The sequence below is a fragment of the Zosterops lateralis genome, assembly GCF_965231275.1.
Source record: "Zosterops lateralis genome assembly, chromosome: 15".
Classification (NCBI taxonomy): domain Eukaryota; kingdom Metazoa; phylum Chordata; class Aves; order Passeriformes; family Zosteropidae; genus Zosterops; species Zosterops lateralis.
The window spans coordinates 6,522,753-6,550,556 of record NC_139775.1 but is presented as its reverse complement, the minus strand read 5'-3'; the positions used below and the strand labels follow the sequence as shown (position 1 = coordinate 6,550,556).

The 27,804-nt window shown below is 55.0% G+C and overlaps 1 protein-coding gene across 1 annotated transcript in view; it reads left to right on the top strand.

The window, feature by feature from the left end:
• PKD1 (polycystin 1, transient receptor potential channel interacting) overlaps positions 1-27,804 on the top strand; it is a gene marked incomplete at its 5' end in the record, with an annotated part of 75,942 nt that overhangs the window by 45,673 nt on the left and 2,465 nt on the right. Inside the window, 30 exons of the mRNA XM_083872155.1 lie at positions 357-532; positions 924-1,057; positions 1,616-5,238; positions 6,203-6,349; positions 7,788-7,931; positions 8,806-9,085; positions 10,518-10,734; positions 11,153-11,303; positions 11,757-11,909; positions 14,159-14,303; positions 15,126-15,728; positions 16,177-16,333; positions 16,597-16,849; positions 17,331-17,526; positions 18,139-18,309; positions 18,706-18,849; positions 19,369-19,579; positions 20,592-20,718; positions 21,381-21,497; positions 21,647-21,696; positions 21,853-22,055; positions 22,561-22,660; positions 23,238-23,356; positions 23,815-24,017; positions 24,538-24,732; positions 24,953-25,092; positions 25,670-25,797; positions 26,484-26,649; positions 27,185-27,310; positions 27,468-27,642. Of these exons, the coding sequence (XP_083728281.1) occupies positions 357-532; positions 924-1,057; positions 1,616-5,238; positions 6,203-6,349; positions 7,788-7,931; positions 8,806-9,085; positions 10,518-10,734; positions 11,153-11,303; positions 11,757-11,909; positions 14,159-14,303; positions 15,126-15,728; positions 16,177-16,333; positions 16,597-16,849; positions 17,331-17,526; positions 18,139-18,309; positions 18,706-18,849; positions 19,369-19,579; positions 20,592-20,718; positions 21,381-21,497; positions 21,647-21,696; positions 21,853-22,055; positions 22,561-22,660; positions 23,238-23,356; positions 23,815-24,017; positions 24,538-24,732; positions 24,953-25,092; positions 25,670-25,797; positions 26,484-26,649; positions 27,185-27,310; positions 27,468-27,642 (8,754 nt within the window). The remainder of the gene's footprint in view (positions 1-356; positions 533-923; positions 1,058-1,615; positions 5,239-6,202; positions 6,350-7,787; positions 7,932-8,805; positions 9,086-10,517; positions 10,735-11,152; positions 11,304-11,756; positions 11,910-14,158; positions 14,304-15,125; positions 15,729-16,176; positions 16,334-16,596; positions 16,850-17,330; positions 17,527-18,138; positions 18,310-18,705; positions 18,850-19,368; positions 19,580-20,591; positions 20,719-21,380; positions 21,498-21,646; positions 21,697-21,852; positions 22,056-22,560; positions 22,661-23,237; positions 23,357-23,814; positions 24,018-24,537; positions 24,733-24,952; positions 25,093-25,669; positions 25,798-26,483; positions 26,650-27,184; positions 27,311-27,467; positions 27,643-27,804) is intronic.

Below are 27,804 nucleotides of genomic sequence, written 5' to 3'. Positions count from 1 at the left end.
ATGGCCCTCTCCCATCCCTGCTCTGTGCTTGAAATCACTTTTCTGAGGAAATCGGGTGGCTTTTGTCCCCTTGGTGGCAGCAGGAGCCTGTGCTCAGCAGCTGGAGCTGCAGGGCACATTGGAGTAGGCAAAGGGGCAGCACTGCCAGAGGAGCCTCAGGATGAGAAGCTCCTCTCCTTGTCCTCTTGCTGTAGCACCAGCCTTTCCTTGGACTGGCTGTAGAGATGAACATGTGGCCACTCTCTCTGCCCTGACCTGCTCACCTGCCTGGTGGTGCTTCTTCAGTCCAGCAAAGCCCCACTCTGAGAGCAGCAAGGGGACCCCAAACCCATTCCTTGTCCCGCTGTCCTTCCCAGCTCACCGCCTCCAACCACGTCAGCAACTTCACGGTCAACTACAACGTGACAGTGGAGATGATGAACAGGATGAGGAACCTGAGCGTGGTGGGTGCCCTGCCAGTGCTGCCCCAGAACAGCAGCGTGGAGTTCAGCGCCAGGGTTCACGTGGACTCGGCTGTGGAGGCTCTGTTCCTGTGAGTCCTTTGCTGCTTGCCCAAACTTTGGGAGCTTTCTGTTCATGTCTCACCTTGCCTGCACAGTTTCCCTTCCCAGGGCCAGCTGATCCATCTCAGCTGCTGTTTAGTTCATGTGAAATCCCTGTGAGTGGGGGTCAGTCACACATCTGTAATTCAGGCTAAAATCCTTTTCATTTAAAGTGTTACAACAGTGCTTTAATTTGGGTTCTTCCTCTTCTTGCCAATGCTGTGCTCCTCTCAGCACAGCTGCTGCTTTCACACTTGGCATTCTGCTTTCTGTGGGTTTTTTTGAGAACCCAGCCCTGTCCTGAAAGATAAGCCAGGATTCCTCTGGAATTTTTGTGATTCTCCTGTTGTGCAGTGTGACATGGTTTGCCTGTTTCTCCAGGTGGGATTTTGGAGATGGTGTCCAGGAGACATACCTGTTCAAACCTCCCTACAACAAGTCTTTCCTTGTTCCTGATCCCAATGTCCATGAGGTTGTCATTGAGCACAACGTTTCACACATATACCAAGACCCAGGTATGCTCAACAAGTTTCTTTGGGGAAGAAGGGGCTCAATTTTTGGTATGAGGGGTGTACAAGGCACCTTCCAAAAAAACCAGGGCTTGGAAATCATTGCCTGACTCCTGAGCAAACAGCCAGATTGTCTGGAAGTCTCCAGAAGTTGCCATCCTCTCTAACTCTGTTTCTCAGAGAAGTTTGGCCACGCTGTAAGAAGCAGGTCCACCACACTCAGCCCCTTTTTGGGCAGTCTCAGCAGAAGGATGCGGTGGGGGGCAGCACTGGGCTGTAGGAAGGGTGGGCAGCAAGAAGGGTCTGTTCTGTGGGTGAGCAGGAAGAAAATCTTTTCTCTCTACCTGTTGGACTGGCTCCTTTCTTGGTGTTTGGTCCCCATACACAGGACCTGGTGTAATTCCTGCTGGTCCTGGTCTGGAGCAGGGCAGCCCAGAGTGTGCACAGCACACAAGCAGAGTGTCCCCTGCAACCCCTGTCACACCCCGCACCCCACCACAGCACTGAGGAGCTGTTGACAGGCATGTCCTCACCCTGCCCTTGTTCTGCTCTCTCCCAATGCAGGAGAATATGCCCTGATGGTCGTTGTGTCCAACGAGTATGAGAACCTCACCCACCTGAGCCCAGTTCACGTTCACAGTTGCCTGATTGACGTGAAGGTGGAGGCAGAGGAGGATGTTTTGGTCGTGGGCCGACCGGTCACCTTCCGAGCCACTCCCCTGCCGTCCCCTTACGGCGTGGTGTACACCTGGGACTTTGGGGATGGTTTCTCTCTGCTCACAGAGCTCCAGGCCACAGTGACCTACAGCTACCCCCGCAGAGGAGTGTACAATGTCACCGTGACAGCCAACAACACCGTCAGCAGTGTGGGGACTGTGGAGAGCTACCAGGTGTTTGAGGAGATAACGGGGCTCCGTGTGTCCGCGGATGAGGCCGCAGAGCTGGGGGCAGCCGTCACCATCAACGCCTCTGTACAGACTGGAGACACCATCACCTGGACATTTGACATGGGGGATGGGACAGTGCTGAGGAGTCAGGTGCCAGTGGTGGAACATGTGTATATAAAGGACATCAACTGCACCGTGAACGTGACAGCTGCCAATCCTGTGAACTCTGTCTCCCAGGCGGTTCCTGTCCAGATATTTGTCCTGGAGGTGCTCAAAATAGAGCCTGATTCTTGCATCCTGGAGCACCCAGATGTGCAGCTCACCGCCTACGTGACAGGGAATCCTGCGGGTTACATCTTTGACTGGACTTTTGGAGATGGCTCATCCAATGTCACAGTCAGGGGGGACCCTGTGGTGATGCACAACTTCACCCAGAGCGGGACATTCCCTCTCTCCCTGACCCTCTCCAGCAGCTTTAACAAGGCCCACTATTTCACCAGTGTCTGTGTGGAGCCGGAGATCCTCAACGTCACCCTCCTCCCTTCCAAGCGCTTTGTGAGGCTCGGGGAAGAGACCTCCTTCCAGGTCAGTGCTGTCCCTCCCTACCAATACCGCTACCGCTGGGATTTTGGCAACAATGAGTCCACCAGGTCGAGTGGCACTGAAGTGACCTACACCTACAAGAACACAGGGGTCTTCCTGGTCACGGTGACCGTCTCCAACAATGTCTCTTTCAACAACGACACAGCGTTTGTGGAGGTCCAGGAGCCAGTTGGGGTAGCAAAGATTGAGTATAACGGGACAGATGTTCTGGAGCTGAACCAGATCTACCTGTTCTCTGCCAGTATGAATGGAACCAAAGTGGGTTACTGCTGGGACTTTGGGGATGGCACTGTCCAGCCTGGGCAAGTGGCCACTCACTCCTACAACAGCACAGGCCACTACAGCATTACAGTGATGGGGCAGAATGATGTGAGCTCCAACGAGACAACCATTGACATCACCGTGAAGCGGCGGCTCTTTGGCCTGACCGTCAACGCCAGCAGGACAGTGGTGCCATTGAATGGCTCGGTGAGCTTCGTGGCCACCCTGGTGGCTGGCACTGCCATCCGCTACTCATGGATCCTCTGTGATCGCTGCACTCCCATCCAGGGCTCCTCCACCATTTCCTACACCTTCCGCTCCGTGGGCACCTTCAACGTCATCGTCACAGCCGAGAACAAGATCAGCTCGCTGCAGGATAGCATCTATGTCTACGTCCTGGAGCAGATTGAGGGCCTGCAGGTGGCCAGCGCTGACCTGGTGGAGGACATGTATTTCCCAACCAACAAAACACTTCATTTGCAGGCCGTGGTGAGAGAGGGCACAAACATCTCCTACAGCTGGGTGGTCCAACGGGATGGCAATACTGTGCAGACCTTCGCTGGGAAAACCTTCCCCTTGAGCATCCTGGAAGCTGGAAACTACACTGTCTACCTGAAGGCCACCAACATGCTGGGCTGTGCCACTGCTAACAGGACACTGGAGTTCTTTGAAAGCCTTGGTGCCCTAAAGCCCAATGCCTTCCCCAATCCAGCTGCTGTTAATGCCTCTGTGAACATAAGTGCCACCATAACCAGTGGCACTGGCGTCACATACGTGTGGTACCTGGAGGACGGCTCCTCTCCTGTCACCTCTGAACCCTTTATTATACACTCCTTCCAAAGCCCTGGAATGATTGAGGTAATTGTTGGAGCAGAAAACAAGCTGAATTCAACCAATGCCACTGTTTCTGTCTGTGTGGAGGAGGTCATCGAGGGGCTGAGTATAGGGACAGCAGAGCTGGACTGTAGGTACGTCTCCTCAGGCTCCACAGTGGTCTTTGAGGGGGAGCTGCAGAGGGGGACTGAAGTGACATGGCTGTGGGAGGTGCCAAATGGCACACTGAGTGGCCAGTCCGTGGCAGTGACGTTCCCCACAGCAGGGTTGTACACGGTCCATCTGAAAGCGTCCAACGACATCAGCTGGGCTCTGACCAGCAGGAACATCTCCGTGCTGGACAGGATTCAAGGTCTGGAAGTTGTCGCCAGCAAGAAGGTGGTGGAGCCAGGGGAACAGGTCACCTTTGAGATCAGGATGCTGTCAGGTACCTCTGTGAGTTACCTGGTGAGCATTAGTGGGGACTACTCCGTGGTGCTCAACGGCTCCAGGTACACCCATGAGTTCACCAAGAGCGGCGATTATCTGGTGACCGTGACCGTGCAGAACCAGATCAGCATCGCCCATGCCCAGGTGCTCATCTCTGTCCTGGAGCCCATCCAGGACGTCAGGCTGCTGAACTGCTGCGAGGAGGGCATTCCCACGGGCACGGAGAAGAGCTTCAGTGCCCGTGTGGGCAGTGGCTCCCGCGTGTCCTTCTCTTGGCAGTTCTGCCTGTGGAAAGAGCGAGGCCGGGCCGTGGTTGCTGCGTCAGGAGAGAGAGTTTCCTATGCTCCAGAAGCTGCAGGGCTGCTGGAGATCCACCTCACTGCCTTCAATGACTTGGGAAGTGTCAACATCACCAGAACCATCCAGGTGCAGGACCCCATAGTCCAGGTGTCCCTCAGTGCCACCAATGCCTTTGTCAACAGGACGGCGCTGTTTGAGGCCACGGTGGTGCCCAGCAGCAGGAGTGTTGAGTTCTTGTGGAGCTTTGGAGATGGCTCTTCCACTCAAACCACCAGGGTTGCAGTGGCCAACTATTCTTATCTGAACCCTGGGGATTACCTGGTGGAAGTGAATGCCACCAATCTCATCAGCTTCTTCATAGCCCAGCTCACTGTCACTGTCAAAGTCCTGGAGTGTGAGGAGCCCGAGGTGGAGTTGGCCCTGCCACCACAGGTGGTTATGAAGAGATCCCAGAGGAACTACCTGGAGGCACAGATTGACCTCCGAGGGTGCTTCAAGTACCAGACAGAGCACCTGTGGGAGATCTACCGAGCAGCCAGCTGCATGAACTTGGATGACTCCAGCAGGATCCGGCTGCCGAACGTCGATGTGAACAGGCCCCAGCTGGTGATCCCCAAGCTTGGCCTGGAAGTTGGGAACTATTGTTTCATGTTTATTGTCTCCTTTGGAGACACCCCTCTGTCCAAAAGCATCTTTGCCAATGTGACTGTGATCCCGAGCAAGCTGGTCCCAATCATTGATGGGGGGTCATACCGTGTATGGTCCAAAACTCAGGACTTGATCTTGGATGGGGAGAAATCCTATGACCCAAACTTGGATGATGAGGAACAGACCCCGTTGTTGTACGAGTGGTCCTGCACATCCTCCTCCAAGGTAAGAGCAGTCTTGCCCAGCCACAGTGATCATTTGGGAGCTCCAGCTCCACCACAAACATGTCTGGGGTGAAATGGTATTGGGGGAAGCTTTTGTGAGCATCTTTAACAGAGCTGCTCTGGAAGGAGGGGTTGTAAAGGTCCAGTTCCCAGCTCAGGGTGATGGTACAGAAATTGGTGTGAGGTATGGTGCAGTACAGTGTCCATGGGCAAGACAGAAAGGCTGGCTCTGGGAGGGAGGCATTGGCATTGCCACTTTCCTGGCACTTGGCCTGTGATTCCCAGTGTCAGTGCTGCTGCTTCCATGCACTGAGAGTGTTCTGGAGCTGCTGATGCAAGCTGGGAGCTCAGGGCTCTGGTCCTTCTCCCATTAACAGTTAAATGTCTCTGATGCCATCAGAGGACAAAGTTAGACTTCAGAGAGGTCAAGTGACCACAGCTTGTGGTCACTAGCAGGTCACTGTCCTCACGTGCTGAAGTGATCTGACCCTGCACTGAGGGAAGGGCAAGGGAGAATGCCTGGCAAATCCTGATGGGAATCCACCTCAGCAGCATTTTTGATTAAATGTAGAACTCTTTTGCTTGTAAAATGTCATGTTTTCTAGTTTTGCCTCAAAATAGCAAATGTGAAGTGTGTGGGGATTGGACCTTTTGGTTTAATGTGAGCTTTTTGCGTTGCTTGGCAATGTTGATAAGGTATTTAATGAAGAATTAATTGCTGTAAACTACAGATTTGAAACTCAGATGAAATACAGGAGTATTCCAACTACTGTTTACTAACCTGAAGAGCAGGATAATGTGTTTTATTGTCCACACACACCCTGTTTCTCCCACCCCAGTGGTGGCACTGCATAGCAAGGTCTGTTACAGTGACTCTGTGTGGACCTGAATGTTTTGGCTGTGGACTAACCCAATGTGCACCCGTACCAAGGAGGGTTTGAAAGTTCTTTTCTCCTTGCAAGCAGAGCTCGGCTGCAGGGTGCTCTCTGAATTTCAGTGCCAAGGAAGGAATTGTCACAATTTCCAAAGCGCTGTTAGAGGCAGATGTGGAGTACACGTTCGACCTCACCATCAGGAAGGAAGGGATGAGTCCCGAGGCCACCAACCAGACTGTAAGTACCACACACAGCTGTCACCTTCTCTGCTTGGCACAGCCACCACTAAGGCACATAGTCATGGGATGGTTGGGTTGGAAGGACCTTAAAGATGATCCAGTGCCACTCCCTGCCATGGGCAGGGACACCTTCCACTGTCCCAGGCTGCTCCAAGCCTCATCCAGCCTGGCCTTGGACACTTCCAGGGATCCAAGAGCAGCCACAGCTTCTCTGGGAATCTGCGCTAGGGCCTCCCCACCCTCAAAGGAATGAATTAGTCCTTTTTTCCAAGGAAGTTTCTACAGGAGAAAAGAAACTTCCCTTCCCGCTCCTTAGCAGTCCCAGCCTTTCACATGCCACAGGCTCTTCCCTCATTTTACCCAGAGAGCTTCCTAAGAGCCAGGGCTCAATATTACTGTCAACAGGTCCTCTCTTCTCACCTTCCAAGTTCTTTTAGGGGGAGGATTTTTTCAGTGCGTGTTGTTTATGTCCCACCAATCCCAATGCTGAACGTACCCGCAGGGTTCATGTCAGGAACATCCATCGTGGTGCAGTTGGCAATTGGAGATGGACTCAGTCTGGAAGTGGAAACTCTTACAGCCTGGGTTTGAAACCAGAGCGCTGCAGGATGAAAAGAAAAAAAAATGAAATTGATAGTCTTTCAAGGACATTCCGTACTATCTGGTTTCCATGCAGGAGTGCAAAACAATGCTTGCAGTGTCGCAGGAAATCTGCAAATGCTGGCGGGATGGACGGGGCTCCAGCGCAGTGCTAGGGAATATTTATCCCCTTTTCAGAGTCTGCCATGTTAAACAATGTCTTCATTACTGTCTTTGAATTCATAACACTCATTATGCCAGGGCAGAGGGCTCAGTCCAGTGCTGGACAAGCCCATTTCCTCAGGGATTAAAGGAATTTAGACAGAGCACAGGAGTCGGAGTTCAAGTGCTGTTGTGTCTGAGCCACCGGTGCCTCTAGAGCTCTGCGAGTGCTCTGCCAGGAAGGTGTGGTAGATGTCTGGAGATGTGCAGTTAGATTCCAGCTGAAAGCCTGGAACAATGTGCTGCTCCCTGGAAAAGGTGATTCTTCCATCCTCACCTGGCAGCACAAGCAGGGTTTGCTGGGAATTCAGCACCAGGGACCAGAGGGACATTTCAGAAGTCATTTATGTTGTTAAAAAGTGTAAATAAATCAATCCAGAATGACCTAGATCGGCCCAGCTTGGTGATGGATGGCTCTTGCAAATCAGTGACAAAACTGAGCAGTGTAAGAGCAGAGATGCAGCTTAAATCTGACCCCAAATCCTTTGTGAATCCCTTCCTGCTGTTCCTTAGCACAGACTGGACTGGTGCAGAGCAATTCCTCCCTGCAGCACCAGGTGCTGGGGTGTGTCCTTATCTATTAGGTGTCTGTGTTTTGGTGTCAGACCTTCTGATGGAGCCTCTTGCCTTCCCAGGTGTTCATCAAGAGGGGAGGAGTCCCTATTGTGTCCCTGGAGTGTGTTTCCTGCAAGGCTCAGTCTGTCTACGAGGTCAGCAAGAGCTCCTACGTGTATCTGGAGGGCACCTGCCAGAACTGTCACAACGACTCCAAGATTGGGGTAAGGTCACAAGGCTTTGCTTCACTTCTGAGGGGCTCTGGGAGAAGGAGGCAGAGGGGTCAGGGTGGAAAGGGAAAGAGAAATGAAGTCTTGGACCTAAATTGCTGTAGAGACAAGGAGGGGAAGCAATTCCTGGCCACAGGCAGTGGCAGGTGGGTCTGGCTGAGTCCTTGTGGGGTCATTTCTGAGCCAAAGCCATGAGTGACCAGGTCTTTCCACACAAAAGATACTTTTTTTTTTTTTTTTTTTTTTTCCTGCAAGAGATCTGTAAAGTGGTTTTTCTCCCTGCTGGTTGGCATTCTGCCCATTACTCTGGTGGTTTAAGCAGAGGTGGTTCAGTCTCTCCTCTAGTGCCCTCCTCTAATTCCAGCTTCCACTGCAGCCTGTGGAGCAGGTCTCAGAACTGGAAGTCCTGTTGCTCTCAGCAAGCCCAGCATGTCCTTGCCTGGCATTTTCTGCCTGGTTATCTCACTGCTTCTCCTGTTATCACAACTGTAGGCTTGTGCTATTAACAGTAACCACCCAGGCCACGTTCAGCTTGAAGCACATAAAACACGGTATCCCGTGGAGACTCTACCAGTCTTTCATTTATTTCCTGTGTTTTGTACTCTGTATTATGAAATATTCTGTTGGAGGGTGATGTAATCCCAGAAACTAAAGTAGATCTCACAGTGGAAATATTCCCACCAGACATTTTGGAAAGGTTCCAGTTCTTGTTGCTGTAGCACACAAGACTAAAACTGCAAATTTGGCAGACGCTCCCACTAGAAATCTGTTACTTTTTATAAAAGACTCAATCTGAAAACATTTTAAGGACATAACTTCAGCTTCAAACCAAACCTCTTGTTGTCTTTCCCCCTGTCCATCCCTGCAGAGGTGGGCAGCTCACAGCTTTAAGAACAAGTCCCTCATCCTGGACAAGACAACCACATCCACCGGCGACACGGGGATGAACTTGGTGCTGAGGCAAGGAGCCCTGAGGGATGGCGAGGGCTACACCTTCACCCTGCACATCACAGACCTCACCATGGGGGAGGAAGGCTTTGCCTCCATCGACCTGCTGCCCAACCAGCCCCCCGTGGGAGGTTTCTGCCACCTGTCCCCTGACGGACCCCTCAGGGCCCTGATGACCAAGGTGCACTTTGAGTGTACAGGTGAGAGCACCTGCCAGCCCCCCCTGCTCCTCATTACCAGCTGCTCTTCCCACAGATGTTCCCTTCACCCCAAACTCCTACCCCAGGGCTGGGCTCAGCAGTGGTTTGGACCATGGGCATCTTTGTGTGCCTGAATTGTGGAGCTCTCAAACTCCTGGTAGCAGACAGGCTGTTTAAGAATTCCTAACTCACCTAGGTGAGTGGTGATATCCAGGCAGGCCAGTTCTTGTGGAAGGGACTGAGCATTTCAGTGCAGGAGAGAGAAGATGGTGCCCAAAACTGAGTCACAGTATGTGGGAAGAATCAAAAGACAAAGCAGTGGGGCTGGCTCTGCTGTGTGGGCTGGACGTTCCCTCCAGAGCCACCTTCCCAACCAGCTGCAGAGACAGCAAGAGTGAGCCCAGCTTTGGAAAAGTGGCCTGGCCCATGTCCCGTAGCCTTGGGCCAAGGACTAAGTGCCTCTGGAAACCAGATTTCCCCAAATGATCCGTGTTAGAGATTAGAGCTGTTTGTGCACAGTGTTGGGAAGCCACGCTGGGAGGGGATGGACCCTGCTGCTTCCAGGGAGGCTGGGCACCAAGCTAGGGGAGCAGCAGAAACGTGGTCAGGGTTGTGACTTTGTTATGTTTTGAGCTATCCAGAGTAATGCTGGAATCAATTCCTCTTTGGAATGGTGGGAATTTCAGCTCTTAGTGATTGTTTTTAAGCTCAAGTGACAGACACAGGACACAGTGGCAGTGTCAGCACTTTCACTGGGGCTCACTGGAAAACACACAGTGAATTTCCTAACTGCACAGCTGCAATGAAACTCCCCATAATTCCTGAGAGCTCCAAGGAAACCTTTGTGCAGGTTTTATCCTGAACCCAGTTGTTCCTGAGACACTGAACTGCTGGAGGGCTGAGCCTCTGTCTAAAGCCAGGTTTTGCAGGGCTTGGACAGAAGCTGTGGCTTTTGTCATTGCTGTTCCCAGTCCCAGCAGAGTTATTCCCCCTTTTTGTTTTGATCCATGAACTTTTCGTAATCCCTTTAAATGCTGCAGAACCCAAACATCCCGGGAGAAGCCCCTAAACATCAAAAAAATTCAGAGAGAGTGAAGGCACCCATCCAGCCTGATGGAATCCTTGAGCTGTCCTCATTCTGGGGACAATCTGCCAGAGCAGGGGGACCCTTGCTGGGACAGCAGCAAGGGCAGGTCCATAGAACCACCAGAGAAACCTGAAATGGTTTGTGTTGGAAGGATCTTTAAAGACCGTCTTATCCCTTGCCAGGGACACCTCCCTGTAGCCCAGGTCTCTCCAAACCCCATCCCTGCCGAAGGGCTGAGCAGGATGGGACTCCCCAGGGGGGAGGGAAGGAGCAGCGCCAGCCCCTTTGGGGCAGTGTCTGCAGCTCCCCCTGGCCCTGGCAGAGCCCGGTGTGGTTTCCTTGCAGGCTGGAGGGACACGGAGGATGCAGACGGGCCGCTGGTGTACATCCTGCTGGCCTCCCGCAGCCGCCCCGGCCACTTCCACGAGTTCTGTGTCTACAAGGGCAGCCGGGCCGAGCACGGCGCCTTCCTGCCCCCCGGCTTCCACGACAGCGCCTTCCAGGTGTCCGTGGCCGTGCTGGTGCAGGACCAGCTGGGGGCCACCGTGGTGGCTGTGAACCGGTAAGACACTGCTGCCAGCCTGGGCTGTCCTTCAGCACCGTGTCCAGCCTCAGCTCCCAAATCCCAGGTTGCTTGGCCAGAGGGTTCCTGTCCTGATGCTGGGTGAAGGGATTGCCTCCTGGAAGAGGCTGTTGGTGGGAAAGGGAGGGGAGGCTCAGCAGAAATGCACAGGAAGCATTCCAGGCTTTGTGGATCATTTTTCCCAGGAGTTAACTGCTTTCGTGGAATCAGGGAATTGTGGAAAAGACTCCAGGGATCATGGAGTCCCAGGGCTGGGCCAGGCTGCAGGTCCGTGGTGCTTCTCATGCAAATGGGGCACCAGGGCAGCAGCAGCAGTGCTGCCTTTGTGGGTCACCCACCTTCCTCCCCTCCTCTCCCTTCCCAGCCCAGTCTGAACTGCACCCGTTTTTCCTTGCAGCTCCATGGAAATCGGCCTCCCCGAGGGCTTCCCCAGCCTCTCCCACTGGCTCTACAATCAGACTGACACCGTGCTCCAGGGCTTGGTGAAACAAGGGGACCCTCAGCAGGTCATTGAGTACTCCCTGGCCCTCATCACCATCCTAAATGAGGTAACACAGCTTGTTCTGCCCAAGAGGGGCTTGCAGAAATCCTTGCAATTGCCAGATTTTGTACAATGATCTCTATAGGCAGGGTAGGAATTTGGGGCTATAATTCTGTTTCTCTGCCCAAGAAGAGGCTGCTGCACACCTGGAAGCCAGGCAGGGATGTTCCCCCTGGAAACAGGCACCCTGCTTAGCTGGATAAGGACTGCACTCCAGGTACTAGTTAGCTGCTGAGTGCCAGACTGTTAACATAATTGCTTTGAGACCAGAAGTGAAATTGAGGAAGTTCTGCTGGAAAACCAGCTCATTAGATCCCTCTGGGGAAAAGCAGAGCCAGGAGATGTGGAGTGCAGGGAGCAGGTGACTCCAGCTCAGCTCAGCAACCTCTGAAACTGCTCTTCACTCTGTTATTTTCACTCTACTTTCCTCAGCTCTTCCTGTTTTATTTTCCACCCCCAGTACGAGCGTTCCATGCTGCTGGAGCCTGAGGCTGGGCAGGAATTCGAGCTCCGCACCTGGACCCGCAACAACATCACAGAGACCCTGAACTCTCTGAAGGTGAACACGGTGGATGACATCCAGCAGATCTCAGCTGCCCTGGCACAGTGCACGGTATGGCCCCTGGCCCCACCTCTGGGCCTCCAGGTGCAGCTCAGGTGCTCCTCAGTCCCTGTAACATGAGGAGGTTCTGAGTTGGGAGACAGAAATCATGATTTGAAATCTCTTGATCCAAGCCCTGTCCAAACTGGCCTTGAATAGTTCTGGAGATGGAGCAGCCACAGCCTGTTTTATTGTTTGGAACTCCCTTATGTAGGAAGTTAAAAACTCCTGGTTCTAGACACTCACTGGTCTGGTTCTTAGCCCTGCCCAGCTCCTTGAGCAGTGAAGTGTCTGCTCCCTGGACTGGCTGTGATTTGTTGAAGTGTCTGCATGAGCTCTCCCATTCACCTAAGGACTTCTAGAAGAAGCCAGGTCAGCCAAGTTGGGTCTGTTATGACCAGATATATCTTGTCTAGCTAATAGATTAACTATGACAAGTCCTTGCTGTACTTGCCTGGCTCTCTACAACACACAAGGGGGACAGATGGCACTTGCTGGCATTGTCAGGGTTTCTGTGGTGATGTCCTGGGTGCTGCCAGCACCCAGGTCTGGTGCTCCTGCCAGCCCTGTTTCTGCCCTACAAGATGAGAAACCCCTCTCTGGTTTGCTCTGCTGCTCACTGGAAGCACCAATGTGATCCTGGCAGTTTGCAGCCCCCGTTCCCAGTGCTGGGGCTGGTGCCTGGTGGATTTAGGAGGGAAGAGAGCCCAGTTATGTAATGCACTTGTGCTTTAGTGCCCAGCCAGGCTGTTCTGGCTCCTCCTCCCACCCTCCCTAACCTTTGCTTTGGGGACTGGTCAGGTACCTTGGCCCTGGCTGTGCTTCCCCTGCAGCCAGGTCAGTGATGGGCAGGCACTGCATCCCACCCACAGTGTCCTGATCTGCTCCCTGCCCTGTTTCTCAGCCTGCAAACTCAAAAACCCCTTCTTTCTGTTCCCCTCTGCCTGGGGGTTTGGGATTCAGTACATCCCATTCCATGCCGGACCAGTTTGTTTCTGTCTCTCCCACCTCCTCCTGCCTCGTGACTTGATTTTGCTGTGGGAGCTTAGGTCTAGAAATAGAATTTTTATTCCACGGGAGGAGCTGACATTCCAGGATTACTTTGTGCTCTGGGCTGGAATGAAAAGCTTAGGAAAACAGTACTCCAGAATTTCCCAAGTGGCTGAGACAAGTGGAGTTCGCACATTCCTGCACAAGTGTCCATCAGGGCTGATACATTTTTGATTTTACCTACAAGGGAGAGGAAAAATCAGAATTAGTTTCTCCTGGAGGGATAAAAAAAGAATCTTGGACTTCTTGGTCAATTCTCCTCCCTAAGTAGGAGCTGCCCTTGGGTGGTTCCTCCCTGATTCCTGACTCTGATTCACACAGTCTGTCCTGGCTTCTCAGAGCTTACAAATAAAGCAGAAAAGGGGGAATTCAAGACCTGCAGATGCTGTTTTGATTCTTCACCAAAACATATGGTGAATCACGGCTGAATCCTGTGATGATTAAAAGAAAAAAGATGAATAAGAGCTAGGAACGGGATTGTAACAGCTTCCATGTGTTGCCTCAGTCCCTCCCATCCAGCCGTGGAGAGTACGGGAAGCTCCAGGCCATGGCTGGAACATTCTGTTTCTTGGACACATCTGGGAGCAGAGGGAGGGACATCCATCATGCCTGAGTGGCAGGATTCCTCCCACAGCCTTCAGGAGGGTTTGGACACTGAAATGGATTTGGTTGGGGCTAAATCCTGCTTCCATTGGAGGTCGTGGAGGGGATGGAGGAATCCCATCCAGCTCTTCCTGGTTAGTTTCTGTGGGTGGTCCCAGAGGGGAGATGTGCCTGGTCCTCACGAGTGCACACCAGGGAACATGAATTTAGAAGCACAGAATCCTGGAATGGCTTGAGTTGGAAGGATCAGGTTGCTCCAAGCCCTGTCTAAGCTGGCCTTGAACAATTCCAGGGATGGAGCAGCCACAGATTCTCTGGGCAACAATTTCCTCCCTTTATTCCTCTTCCCAACCCAAAAGCATCCTCTGCCAGGCATCCTCTTCCTGCCTGTACACTGCCACTTTGGAATGTCACGGGAGGGAGATGGAAGAGTCTTGGAGACACCAACAAGTTGCTGGCCATTCTCAGTGTGAGCAGGGCAGCCTCTGCTGTCCCCAGGGCTGGACAGAGCATGGAGCACTTTCAGAGTGAAGAGGTCTCCTCAGGACTGAGCCAGCTGGGCTTTCCCTGGGGTGTTCCTGCTCTGTTAGACCCTGGTCCCTTTGCAGGTGGTGAGCAAGGAGCTGGTGTGCAAGTCATGCCTGACAAGGACCCTGAACAAGCTGGAGACCATGATGACCATTCTGCAAGGGGAGACCACCCAGGGCACGGTGACACCTACCGGCATCGCCGACAACATCCTCAACATCACAGGTGAGCTTTGTCCTGTGCCTGGGGACAGGGGACCAGGCTCAGGGTCAGGAGCAGGCTGAGGGGAGCTTTCAGACTCCCTCCACTGCCATTTGGGCTTTGACTCAGCTTTTTAGGAAATTGCATCTGCCATTTGGAGTGTGGCATCCCAGATCTCTCTTCTCCCTGCACTTTTCCCAGGGTTGTCCTGGCTTTGGCAGCTGCTCTGTGGACGTTTTAATCTGACAGTTGTTAATATAACTCACTAATACTCCTAATAAGCTCACTAATACTCCAGGCGATTCTCTTTTTAGTAAACAATGAGTAACAGCTATGGCTTCCAGATGCTTGACTTCCTGGTTGGTGTCCAAGGAGGCTGTCAAACCTCACTGGGGCATCTGGGAGCACTGTGTGGAAATTCCCACCTAGGTGACCTGAGGGGAAGTAGAGGCACCTTCTCTGCACCCCCTGTTACCTCTGCACTCCTTTCTGAGTGTTGTGCACTTTATAGTGCAAAAGCTTAGGAGCATATGTTTATTTTATCCATTCCCTCTGTGTTTCCTGAGCTGTGGTTCTCTTCACTGCACAGGAGGGAAATCAAATGTGTTGTGATTAAGTATTCTTCACCAAACCTGGTAGATTAGAGAGGCTGCAGGAACTGCTGACAGCTTTGCTTTTAGCTCTAAGCTATGAATGCTCCAGTGGGGAAGGTCATGTGCAGAGGAGCGGTGAGAAGACAGCAAGGAAAGCCTTGTCTGATTGCTTTGGGAAGGTGTCAGGTGTTCTCCTGACTGTAGCAGTTATCCAGGGCTGTTTACCACTTCCTGTTAATTTCTCTCCTGGCAGGTGACCTGATCCACCTTGTCAATACAGTTTCACAAGAATCCAAGACCCAGGAGCTGCTTGCTGATTCCCACAATTTGCTGCTGGCTCCCAAAGCCTACAACCTCTCCTCCAGCCTGATGCGAATCCTCATGAAATCCCGGGTGCTGAATGAAGAGCCCCTCGAGCTGGTGGGAGGAGAAATTAAGGCCACAGGCAAGAGGTCTGACCCCTTTAACTTGCTTTGCTACGAAAACACACCAAACTGCCAGTTCTCCATCCCCCAGGCCTTCAACTCCACCCTTTCCAACCTGACGGATGTCATCCAAGTCATGTTCCAGGTGGACTCCAATCCCTTCCCCTTTGGGTACATCAGCAACTACACCGTGTCCACCAAGGTGGCCTCCATGGAGTTCCAGACACACAATGGGGTGCAGATCCCTATCGGGAGCCTGGACTCTGAAAAAGCCATCACTGTGATGGTCTCAAACAGCACAGAGCCTGAAAATCTTGTGGCTGGCACTGAAGTCATTGAGCCAAGAACGTCTGTGAACCTGATTGTGATCATGGAGAGCAACAACAGGGAAGCAGGGCTGCACTTTCAGCTCACCTACAGAGTCCTCAATGGTAGGGCAGACAATTTTCTTTGTTAGTCCTTCCTGTGGGAGAGGAGGGCTGGGTGTGAGGGATAACCAGTGTGGGGAGGGATGCTAGGTGGAAGCAGCAGATTGCACTCTGCATGGTTGAGGTTCTGGCTGTCCTGCACAATCTCCATGCCCAGTGTCATCCTTGCTTGTGGATTCAAGCCCTGAGAAGCCTTTTGCTTTTCCCAACCCTTCTGTTGGGAGCCACATTAGCCCTGGAAGGCATTGTCCAGTCCCTCTCCCAGGCAGTCCCAATGGTATCCAGTGCTCAGGGATCCTCTGAGGTGCACACTGAGGGAGCATAGTCTGGAGAAGCACCTGCCACAACCCCCTACATTCCTTCTTCCCTGAGCCCCAGGGCTGGCAGCAGACATGTGATTGAGTCTTCTAGGAGTTTTTAAAGCCCCTTCTGTCCCTTCCCCTCCACACAGAGCATTACCTGGCCAGTGAGCCCGAGCCCTTCATCATGGCCTATCTCCATCATGAGCCTGAGCCCAACGAGTACAACTGCTCTGCTTCCAAGAGAATCAGCCTGGACGCCTTGGCTGGAAGTGACCACAAGCTCTACACCTTCTTCACCTCACCCAGGTAAGAGAAGCCTCCCTGGTAGGCCCTGTCAGCCTCAGGCTGTGCTGTGGATGCACGTGAGGAGTGCTCAGGTGGTTTGTGGAGCCCCTGAATGTCTGCACAGCCAAAGGGTGTAATTACACCACGTTCACTGGGATTTTCCTCCTTTTTGAATGCATCCCTACCCCTGCAGCTGGAAGCTTTCCATGGGCACACCTCCACCAGAATGGGGCTGGTGTCCCTTCAGGAGGCAGGAGAGTCATCTTGCTCTTTCCCTTCTGCAGAACGGATGACCCCATCCAGAAATACTACCTGAACATCACCAACCACTTCAGCTGGTCGGCAGTGGAGGTGACCCTGGGGCTGTACACGTCCCTGTGCCAGTACTTCAGTGAGCAGGAGAAGCGCTGGAAGACAGAAGGGATTGTCCCCCTGGAGGAGACCAGGCCAGACCAGGCTGTGTGCCTGACCCAGCACCTCACAGCCTTTGGGGCCAGCCTGTTTGTGCCCCCAAACTCTGTCCAGTTCATATTTCCTGTGAGTAGAGCAAAGCAGAGACTACAGTGGTGTCAGGTTGTTGTCACCTGGAGCAAAGCCATAGGCTCCTGTTGGTTTCATGTCCAAGCTGGCGCCCATCTGGGAGCCTTTGGGAGGTGCAGATGGGCACAGCACAGGGGAAGCTGTGTCCCCTGGTTGGGAATCCTGGCTGGAAACAGACCTTTGCAGATGGCTTTAGTCCCTGGCCTGGACACTTCACACTGTGTCCCCCTCTGAGGGAGATGCCAAAGGTCCCTCCCAGCTGTCACCCCAGCACTGTTTGATCCCAGGGAGTCACACCTGCCAGCTGCTCCCTGCTTCCCAGGGGCATGCAGCTCTTCCTGGCAGTGTCCCTGTGATGTGAGCGGGAGCAGGGAGCTCCTAGCAGCCGCCAGCTCTGCGGGGCCATGGCCAGGGAGGAGGCAGGGAATGGGAACGGGATCCTCCTGGGGTTGCCTTTCAACACTTTTCTCTTCTCCAGGCTCCAGGCCCAGGGCTGAACTACATCGTGCTGCTGACGTGTGCTGTGTGCTTTGTCACCTACTCGGTGGCTGCGCTGATCGTGCACAAGCTGGACATGATCGACATGAACCGTGTGGGGGTGATTCCCTTCTGTGGCAAGAATGGGATGTACAAATACGAAATCTTGGTGAAAACGGGCTGGGGCAGAGGATCAGGTGAGCCCACAGCCTGCTCCCTGCCTGGTTCCCAGGGGGACACCTGGTAGTTCACCTGAAGTCCCACCTTCAGCATGTCACACTCTGAATGCTCCCCGCAGGGCCCAGAGCTGAGCTGCAGCTTCAGTCCAGGGCTTCCCACAGCATTCCCAGGTTTTATTGTGGGATGGTGGGGCAGGTGTAGAGAATGGTTTGAGTTGGAAAGTTCCTCAAAAACCTTCTGGTTCCAAACTCCTGACAAAGGTAGAGACGCCTTCCACTACCCCAGGCTGCTTCATCACTGGCTGTTGTGGTGGGGCAACCAATTGCTGCTGGAAGGAACCACCCAGGAGATAAATTCCTCCATCCTGCCTTCCCTGACTGAGCTGTGGTTGCAAAGGCAGATTATTCCTCACTTCTGACACTCTCCTGCCCCACTGACGCTTTGGATGGATCTTTTTGCTGTCCTCCAGGATCCATCACTTTGTCCTGAATCTTTCCCAGCAGCAAGCAGGCACCAAGTTTGGCTTCTCTTCGGGGGCTGGGTTTGTAGATAGAGCTGTCACAGGCAGGGCTGGGGATCAGCTGCACATCACGTGGGCTTCCCTGAAGAAGCCCCTTCCTTCCCTGCAGGTACCACAGCCCATGTGGGCATTGCCCTGTATGGAGTGGACAATAAGAGTGGCCACAGACACCTGGATGGGGACAACGCCTTCCACCGCAACAGCCTGGACGTGTTCCAGATCGCCACGGAGCGCAGCCTGGGCAGCATCTGGCGCATCCGCATCTGGCACGACAACAAAGGTGGGACATGGACAGGGACAGGGACAGGGGACCTGGCCCCTCCCTGGTGTGACCTGGAGGGGCCACATGCCAGGCCTGGACAGGGGACCTGGCCCATGGTGAACTGCTGGATAAGGGGGACCTTGTGGGGGGACCTTGTGGGGGGACATGGAGTCTTCCTCACAGACTAGACAGGTGCCACCCCAGACACAGAGGATGTAAAGTGCTGTGCACTGTGACCGTGTCACCTCAGGGTGACCTGGCTGTGCCACGCTTCCCTTGTGGGTACTGTGCAGCACTCGTTGATAACAACCATGTCACTGTCCCACTGGCAGTGCTCATGTGGCCCCCTCAGCTTTGTGGGCTCGCACAGGGAATGTGTGCCATGAAATAATTCCTTTGTCTCCCCCCGTTCAGGACTGAGCCCCTCGTGGTACCTGCAGCATGTCATTGTGAGGGACCTGCAGAGCAGCAAGAGTTATTTCTTCCTGGTGAACGACTGGCTGTCAGTAGAGAGCGAGGACAACGATGGCCTGGTGGAGAGGGAGGTGTTTGCTGCCAGTGAGTGCCCCATATCCCCTGGGTCCTTCTCATCCCTGGTGCCTGGGCCCTTCCTTTTCTCCAAGCTGAGCCCCTTTCCCAGCTCCCTCAGCCGCTCCTGGTGCTCCAGCCCCTTCCCCATCTCTGTTCCCTTCTCCAGACACGCTCCAGCCCCTCCATGTCTTTCTTTTTGCAAGGCTCCCAAAACTGACCCCAGGACTGGAGGTTCCTCAGCAGTGCCCTGCACAAGGGACAGGCACTGCCCTGGGGCTGTGGCCATACTACTTTGGTACAAACCAGGTGCTCTTGGCTTCTTGCCCACTATGCATGAGCCATGAGCTGGGTGCACATTTGGCCCCTGTGTCAGCCCCAGATTCTTTTCTGCTGGGCAGCTTTTCCAGCCACTGATCATCAAACCTGGAGCACCACATGAGGAGGGACCCTGTGGGTGCAGCGTGGGTTACTCTGGAGTTTCTGGGATGGATGTGGTGGGGTCCCCACAGCATTGCAGCCACCCTGAGTCTGTCACTTTGTTCCCAGGTGAGAGTGAGCTGAGGAGCTTCTGGCGGATCTTTGTGGCGGAGCTGCAGCGCGGGTTCTTCGAGAAGCACGTGTGGCTGTCGCTGTGGGACCGCCCGCCCCGCTCCCGCTTCACCCGTGTCCAGAGGGCCACCTGCTGCTGCCTCCTCATCTTCCTCTTCCTCTGCACCAACGCCGTGTGGTACGGTGTGGTGGGCAGTATCCACCTCAGGTGTGTGCATGGCATGGTGGGCAGTGTCCACTCAGGTGTGTGCATGGTGTGGTGGGCAGTATCCACCTCAGGTGTGTGCATGGTGTGGTGGGCAGTGTCCGCTCAGGTGTGTGCATGGTGTGGTGGGCAGTGTCCGCTCAGGTGTGTGCATGGTGTGGTGGGCAGTGTCCATCTCAGGTGTGTGCACGGTGTGGTGGGCAGTATCCACCTCAGGTGTGTGCACGGTGTGGTGGGCAGTGTCCGCTCAGGTGTGTGCACGGTGTGGTGGGCAGTGTCCACCTCAGGTGTGTGCATGGTGTGGTGGGCAGTGTCCGCTCAGGTGTGTGCACGGTGTGGTGGGCAGTGTCCACCTCAGGTGTGTGTGTGGTGTGGTGGGCAGTGTCCATTCAGGTGTGTGTGGTGGGCAGTGTCCACCTCAGGTGTGTATGGTGTGGTGGGTAGTGTCCACTCAGGTGTGTGTTCACGGTGTGGTGGGCAGTGTCCACCTCAGGTGTGTGTGGTGTGGTGTGGTGTGGTGGGCAGTGTCCACCTCATGTGTGTGTGCACGGTGTGGTGGGCAGTGTCCACCTCAGGTGTGTGCATGGTGGGGTGGGCAGCATCCACTCAGGTGTGTGCATGGTGTAGTGGGCAGTGTCCATCTCAGGTGTGCAAAGGGTGTGGTGGGCAGTATCCACTCAGGTGTGTGTGGTGTGGTGGGCAGTGTCCACCTGAGGGGTGTCCATGATGTTTTGGGCAGCATCCACCTCAGGTGTGTCCCCAGCCTGCTCGTGGCCCTCCCGCCCTCCCACTGGGGCAGGACACATCTTTCATCTGCTGGGAGGAGCTTCCTTGCTTGTACCTTGAGTCTGCCTTCCCCATTCTAAGGAATATGGGACCAGGACATGGACAATGGATGACCAAAGTCTGTCAGATTTAGGTTTTCAGGCTGATTTCCTCCTCTGCACTTCAGTCTCCTTGTTTACCTGGCCATCCCAGCTGACACCTGTCTCTGGTCCCTCTTGCTCCCCTGCAGCAACGTGGCCGTTTCCAGCCTGATCCCGGTCAGCGTGGACACGGTGGCTGTTGGCCTGGTGTCCAGTGTGGTGGTTTACCCTCTCTACCTGCTCATTTTATTTCTCTTCCGAATGGCTCGTGGCAAGGTAAGGAGGGGGGATGGTTGCAGGCTGCCCAGATGGGGTGGGAGGCTACCAGGTTTGCTTTTGGGAGCCTGAATTCTGCCTTTCCTGGGACCTCACTCCTCCAGCTGGGCTCTGCACTTGCCTGGTTGTGCTGTACCAGGGCCAGACCCTTCCCCAGCCTCTGCCCCCCTTCCTAAGTTCAGATAACTGCTGGTCTCTGTCAGTGCCCAGGCACCAAAAAGGCAGATTTTAGACACTGTTTAGGCACTTCCTCCCTCAGGATTTCAGTGTGACAGGCACCCAAATGCCCAAGGCAGGAGCCCAGGAGCTGCTCAGTGGAGCCTCTCTAATGTCTGCCCTGGGTACAAGCTCAGCTGAGCAGAGCTGTGCTGAGGCAGCTGGGCAGGGATTAGCTGGGGATTTACCGACTAGTTAAGTACAATTAGCAGCCCCATTAAGTATTGCAGTCAGCTGCTTGGGGACTGATGAGCAGTAAATCTGGCTGATGCTGCTGAGAGCACACAGGAAAAGCTTTCAGACTTGGGGGCTTGTACCTCTGGGACAGCCTGTGTGGCCCTGGTTGTGGGATGTGTAGCTACAAGTGGCTGGGAGGCAGTGGAGGATGGGCATGTGCCTAGTCTCAGTGGCAGTGTCACTTCTGTCCCTCCTCATGTGCCCTGCAGGTCTCCATCAGCCACACAGTGACTCACTCAGACCAGCAGTCCCTGGAGATCGACAACTACCTGGACTCCTCAATCCTTGACAGCTCCTTCCCCACCTTCCCCGGGCTCCAGGCAGAGGTAACTGCTTCCCTCCCACAGCTGGGCAGGCTCCTGGAGGTGTGGGCCCAGGGCTAAGAGCAGCTCAGTGACTGCTGATGTTCCCAGCCCACTGCTTTGACAAGGCACAAACCTGCATCGTGTTCCTGAAACTTCTCTGTTCCCCGCAGGCCTTCTCTGAGCAAACCAAAACAGATCTGTTCCTGGAGGACTCCAAGAGGTGAGTGACTTCCTGAGGATGGAGCCAGCAGGACTGGAGTCTGTGCTTTGCTGGGCTGGGCTTGGCTTCCACAGCTGTTTCCCTCTGCAGTCCCACACTGTTCCTTTCCTCGTGCTCCCCTCATTCCTGACCGCCCCCGTTCCCGTTTTCCCTCAGCCTGGTGCCGTGGCCCTCCAGTGATGCCCTGCTCAGCTGGCCAGACCTGCTCAGTGACCCCTCCATCATGGGCAACACCATCCAGAGGCTGAAGAGAGGCCGGGCCAGCCGCCACCTGGGGCTCGAGGCCCCAGTGGCCCCCGAGGAGGACACTTTGTCCCTTGGGATTCACCAGGGACAGCCCCGGTACTTCTCGGCCTCAGGTGAGCCCCCCTGGCTCGGCACAGAGGTGGAACAGCAGAGCTGCTGCCATCACCACTGCCTGCACTCTGGAGGGCAGGGAAGGAGGGTTGTGGCTGCTTAGTGGAGATTTTAGTCTGGGAAGGCAGAAATGCTGCTGGGCATCAGGCTGAGGTGGGTGGTCCCACGATGCCAGCAGAGTGGGAGCCAGGAGCGGTGTGTTCCCATGGGAATGCTGCAAGCAAGCAGCACTTTCTCACTGGTTTCAAAGCCACAGTGTGTCCCTGAGCCTCTGGAAGTGGCTGGAGAAGAATAACTTGGCCTTCTGAAGCAGCAGTTCCCTGCCCAGCACTGTGGCTAAGCTGGGATAGACAGGAGCTGGAGGACAGGGAGCAGGGGAGGGCTGTCCCAGGGAGAAGGACATCACTGTGACTCTGCTCCTCCTCCCCAGTTCCACCAGGTGGCTGAGCCATGCCCTGGTGTGGTGCTGAGCTCCTGCCAACGCTGTCTGTGCTTTCTCTTTCCCAGATGAGGATCTGATCCGGCAGATCCTGACGGATGGAGCCAGCGGCATCTCCCAGGACCTGGGGCCGTACATGAGGGCAGAAACAGATCTGATCTCAGGCCTGTGAGTGTTTGGGGAGCAGAGTCCCTGTGGGGCCAGAGGCCCCCACCCCCTGCCCTCACATCCAGCTGAGCTGAGCAGGGTCTGGGATGATTTCACGGGTCACTCTGTCCCTGATGGCCATGACTCCTGCAGCCCCCACAGCCACAGCTCCAGGAGGGCACTGCCACCCTTCCAGGAGCCACCTGGAACATCCCTTAAAGCCACAGCTGTGTCTCCAGCACTTTTGGACTGCGAGCACAGTGCTGGGATGAGGGATCACTTGATGGCACTGATGGGAGGGAGAAAGGGATTCTACCCAAATCTCTGTTGTGTTACCATGGCCAGGACACCCTGCTGGGCACACTGACCGCTACCCCCAGGGCTGGCAGCCCAGCAGCCACTGCAGAGTGCCAGGCCAAGGGAAGGGAGGGACCGTCAGCCCCTGCCCGGGAGACACAGAGCAGTGTCTGTGCCTTGGGGACATGTGTGATGTCTCAGCACTGGTGTTGGCACTGGAATTCAGCCCCCTTGGTGCCAGCCTGCTCAGCACAGAGACAGAGGTGGCACAGCTCTCAGCAGGCACACCCTTTCCTGGCAGGTCCAGCGTGTTTGGGGAGAAGGTGGAGACTGTCATGATGCAGAGGCTGAACGACAAAGGGCAGAGCATGGCACCTCCTCCCAGGGAAGTGAGCAGATCAGCCAAGTCTACCTGGACAGGTATGTGCCCCCCACCCCCCCCGCCCCCCCGGCTGTGCCCCCGGGGTATGTGGGGACGGGGCCCATCCCACACTACAGCACTTTGGAGGCACAGTGGGGTAAATTGGACATAAAATAGAAAAGTAGTCTTACGAAGGGCTGCTCCCTGCCTGGGATATTGCTGCTCTTTCCTTCCAGCTTCTCTTGGAGCCTGCATCTCCTTAAGTCCTGGGGCAGCACTTGTGCTGTGAGAGTCCCTGCAGTGTCCCCTGGGGAGGCTCTGCTCCCTCCTCCCCCAGTTGCTCTGCTCTCTGCAGCCACCAGTTGTAGAAATGTTGGAGATGATCCCTACAAACTCGCCCAGGACTGGTGGCGAGCTCCCAGCTGGGATGAGTGCTGAGCCCAGCCTTTGCTGTGCCCACGGGGACCCTTTGCAGGGATGTTCACACTGCTCTCCCTCCTCCTCCTGCTCCTCCCAGTTGCAGACCAGACATTCAGGAAGCGCCTGCTGCCTCCTTGGTGCTCCCTGCTGGCTCACGGCATCAGCCTCCTGCTCTTTGCTGCCTCTGCCGGCGTCTCCGTGTGGATCGGGGTGGGCTTCTCCTCCAGCGTGGCCCTCATGTGGCTCATCTCAGGGATATTCAGCTTTCTGGCATCGTTCCTGGTCTGGGAGCCCCTGAAGGTGAGCATGGCACGAGTGCAGTAGCACAGACCAGTACGTGGAGTTAACAGCTGGAATTAACTTGTCCAGCTGCTAATGACAGACATGGAATTGTTAAGGTTTTTAAAAAGAAAAAGCCCTTAAAAATTATCAAACACCACCACCGTGTTCACCACTAACCCATGTCCCTAGCTGCCACATCCCTGGGTTTTGAACACTTCCAGGCATGGTGAATCCACCACTGCCCTGGGCAGCCTCTTTCAATGCTTGACAGCCCCTTCCACAAAGAAATCAGGGCAGAGTGGACACTATGTGCATTGAATGGTCTCTCCCATCCCCATGGCCCTCAGGAAGGGCAGGATGTGGACACCAGCAGCAGTAGGACAGGCAGGGTTGGTGGCAGGGCTGGTGGCACTTGGTTTTGAAGGTCCAGGTTGGAGCTGTGCCATGCTGACTGTGCCAAGGGACCCACGGGAGCTGCTGCTGGAATGCTGAGGTGGCACAGCTCCCTGCAGGCTCAGCACTCTTCCCTGTGCCCCAGGTGCTGCTGGAGGCCCTCTACTTCTCCCTGGTTGCCAAGAGGCTGCACCCAGAGGAGGATGACACCTTGGTGGAGCAGCCCTGCGTGGAGCACGTGTCAGAGAGGATCAGCAAAGTCCGGCCCCCGCAGGGGTTTGCCCTCTTCCAGGCCAAGGAGGAGGCCAGGAAGGTGAAACTGCTGCACAGGATGCTCAAGGTGGGACATCTCCTGCTGCCTGGTGCCCAGGGCTCAGACACATCTGAGTGTGGGTCCTCCCAGTCCAGCTGGGATCCCCGGAGTGCTTGGCTCCAGCTTCTGCCTCAGTTTCTCAATCTCTGGGTCTGATCCTATTGCATGGCTGTGGAAAGCACTGCTTTGCTGCAGGATTGGGATCCAGCCTTTCCATGCAATCCCATTCTTACTCTTTGCTTCCTAGAATTTCCTCATCTACATGATGTTCTTGCTGGTGGTGCTGCTCACCAACTACGGCGACACCTCACGGACCAGCCGGGCCTTCCTCCTGCAGAGCTCCATCAAACAGCAGCTGGGCAGCAACGACTTCCTGCTCATCAAGAGGTACCTGCCAGCCCCTGGCAGGGCTAGGGGACTCATCCCTTGGGCTTGTGCTCCACACTCTGTCCCATAAGAGGTTCCTTAGTGCCCAGGTGGAGCTGGGTATTCCACAGCAGTGAGCAGGTGCTGTTTGTCTCTATGGTTCTGCTGCTCCCCTGGAGAGCAGAGGGCCCTCTAGGGATTGAGAGGTTTAATTTCTCTGAAGTTTAATGATTTCCCCAGTGGGAAGGGGCCGTGGGAGCTGATGTTGATCTTTCTGGAGCTGCTCGAAAGGACAAGAGTTTCTCTGTCTCCAGAATTTGTAGCCACAAGTTATAGCCATGAACAGGGTCACGAGAGCCAGAAATGACATCTTGTCCAGAGTCTGCCTTTCCTCACTCTGCACATGAGGATTAAATTTTCCCAGCTGATTTTCCACAGCCTTGGGAACTCCCAGTAGCCCAGTCTGGCATTGGGTATCCCTGAGTTGAGGGTGTATCACTGCAAATCCCTTGGCTCTCTGTGCACATCAGTGTGGCTTGTTCATGCCCTGAGGTGTCTGGAATTTTGACTCACCAATCTCACATCTTTCCCCCTGCAGGTCGGATCAGTTCTGGCTGTGGATGTCTCAGGTATTCCTCCCTTACCTGTACAACAATGGCTCTGGCCAGGAGAGCCACAGCACCACGCTGGGCACAGCCCGGCTGCGCCAGCTCCGCCTGCGGGGAGGTAGGACCAAGGGCAGGGACTGGGGCTCTGCTGTCACAGTGGGAGATGACAGTCCTGGAGGGGTGAAATGAGCAGCTCTGGGTGCAGCTGGGGCTGAGGGGAGGCAGCACAGGTTGGGGAGGCAATGGTTCTGCTCTGCAGAGATGAAATGGGGCAGTGGATCATGGAATCCTGGAAGCGTTTTGGCTCGGAGGAACCTTAAAGTTTATCCAGGGACACCTTCCACTGTCCCAGGCTGCTCCAAGCCCCGTCCAACCTGGCCCTGGACACACTTTCAGGGATCCAGGGGCAGCCACAGCTTCTCTGGGCACCCTGTGCCAGGCACTCTCCACCTTCCCAGGGAAGATTCCTTCCCAATATCCCATCTAACCCTTCCCTCTGGCAGTTTGAAGCCAGTGGTGTATCCAGGGACCAGAGTGCTGGTCCACAGTTACCCAAGGCCAGTTGGGATGTCTCTGTTCTCCTCCACTTGTACCCAACTAATCCACTCTGACCTGGTGGCATGGATATATCATGACTCCTAAATCGGACAACTCTCTATTTTTACTATTATTATCTATCCTTTTCTGAATCCCTGACTTGTGCATGCCCATTCCCTCACCCTGGTGCACGTGTGGGGATGAGTGTGGAGGGGTTGGGAGGGAATGTGAGCTCTTTGCTGGGCTCACGAGGTGGTCTCTTTCCAGCTGAGTGCCAGCAGAGTGCCCAGGACATCCTGCAGGGCCTGGGCAGTGCCCAGAGCAGCTGCACTGACCAGCACAGCTTTGCCACTGCTGACTATGGAGTGGGCTGGGAGAGCACAGCCGAGAACGGGACGGCGGCGTGGGCACACTCAGCACCTGATCTGACAGGGTAAGGGCTGCCCTGCGTGCTCCCACCCCTGCTTCTCCTCCGGGGAGCCTTATGGACCTCTCTAAGGTCTTCACAGGTGCCCTGGGTTGTTCCCAGCCCTCACCTCAGCCCCTGAGCCTGGCAAAGGGCATGGAAATTCCAAATGGCCTGAACACCAGCGTTCTGCTGTTCTGGGGGCCCAGGGGCAGAGGGTTCAACTCTGCCCCTTCCAGAGCACAGATAGGGCAGGGGAACCCAGCACCCCAGATTTCTGCTCAAGGAGGTGACAGGAGGTTGTCCTGCACCCTGGGCAGGACATAAATCACACTTGGTTACTTCTCTGGTTTGTGCCCAGAGGCATCTCCATGGGCCACCACAGGGCTCAGGGCTGTTCTGAGGTTGGGAGCACTAAGGTGGATCAATGCACCCCTGTAATCTGTCCTGTGAAATAAATCCTGAGGGACAGGATCTGCATCTGCACACTTGATCCTGGCCTGCTGTGTAAGAGAGCAGCCAGTGTCCTTCAGCCTCACCCACGGCCCCTCTTCCTCTGCAGGATCTGGTACTGGGGCTACATCTCCTTCTATGACAGCAGTGGCTACGTGCAGGAGCTGGGCGCTTCCCTGGAAGAGAGCCGGGCTCAGCTGGAATTCCTGCAGCAGCACACATGGATCGACAACATGTGAGTGTGGCAGGGGCAGAGGGAGTGTCCTGCTGTCACCTGTGCTCCTCAGTGGTGCTGCTGGAGTGTCACAGGGGGCACAGGATCCACGTCCCACCCGACAGTGGCCCCAGAGCTGGTACTGTCCCAGCCTTGAGCTGCTGCTGTCCCCCTGCAGGAGCCGGGCAGTGTTTGTGGAGCTGCTGCAGTACAACCCCAGCGTGGACCTGCACGTGGCTGTCACCCTGCGCCTGGAGTTCCCCGGGGCCGGCCAGGCCATCACTGCTGTCACCATCAGCCCCTTCCCCCTGCTGCGCCTCAGCACGGGGGTCACCCTGCAGCTCCTCATGATGGTCAGTGTGGGGCCTCCCCTGCACCCCCTGCCTTCTGCATACATGGGGAGCTCTGGGGACCCTTCACCCAGGCTGCTCTGCCTGAGGCCACCTTGTCCCCACATCTGTCGCCCTGCCTGGGTGTGCTATCAGCAGAGCACTCAGCCCCTGGGTGCTGCCACC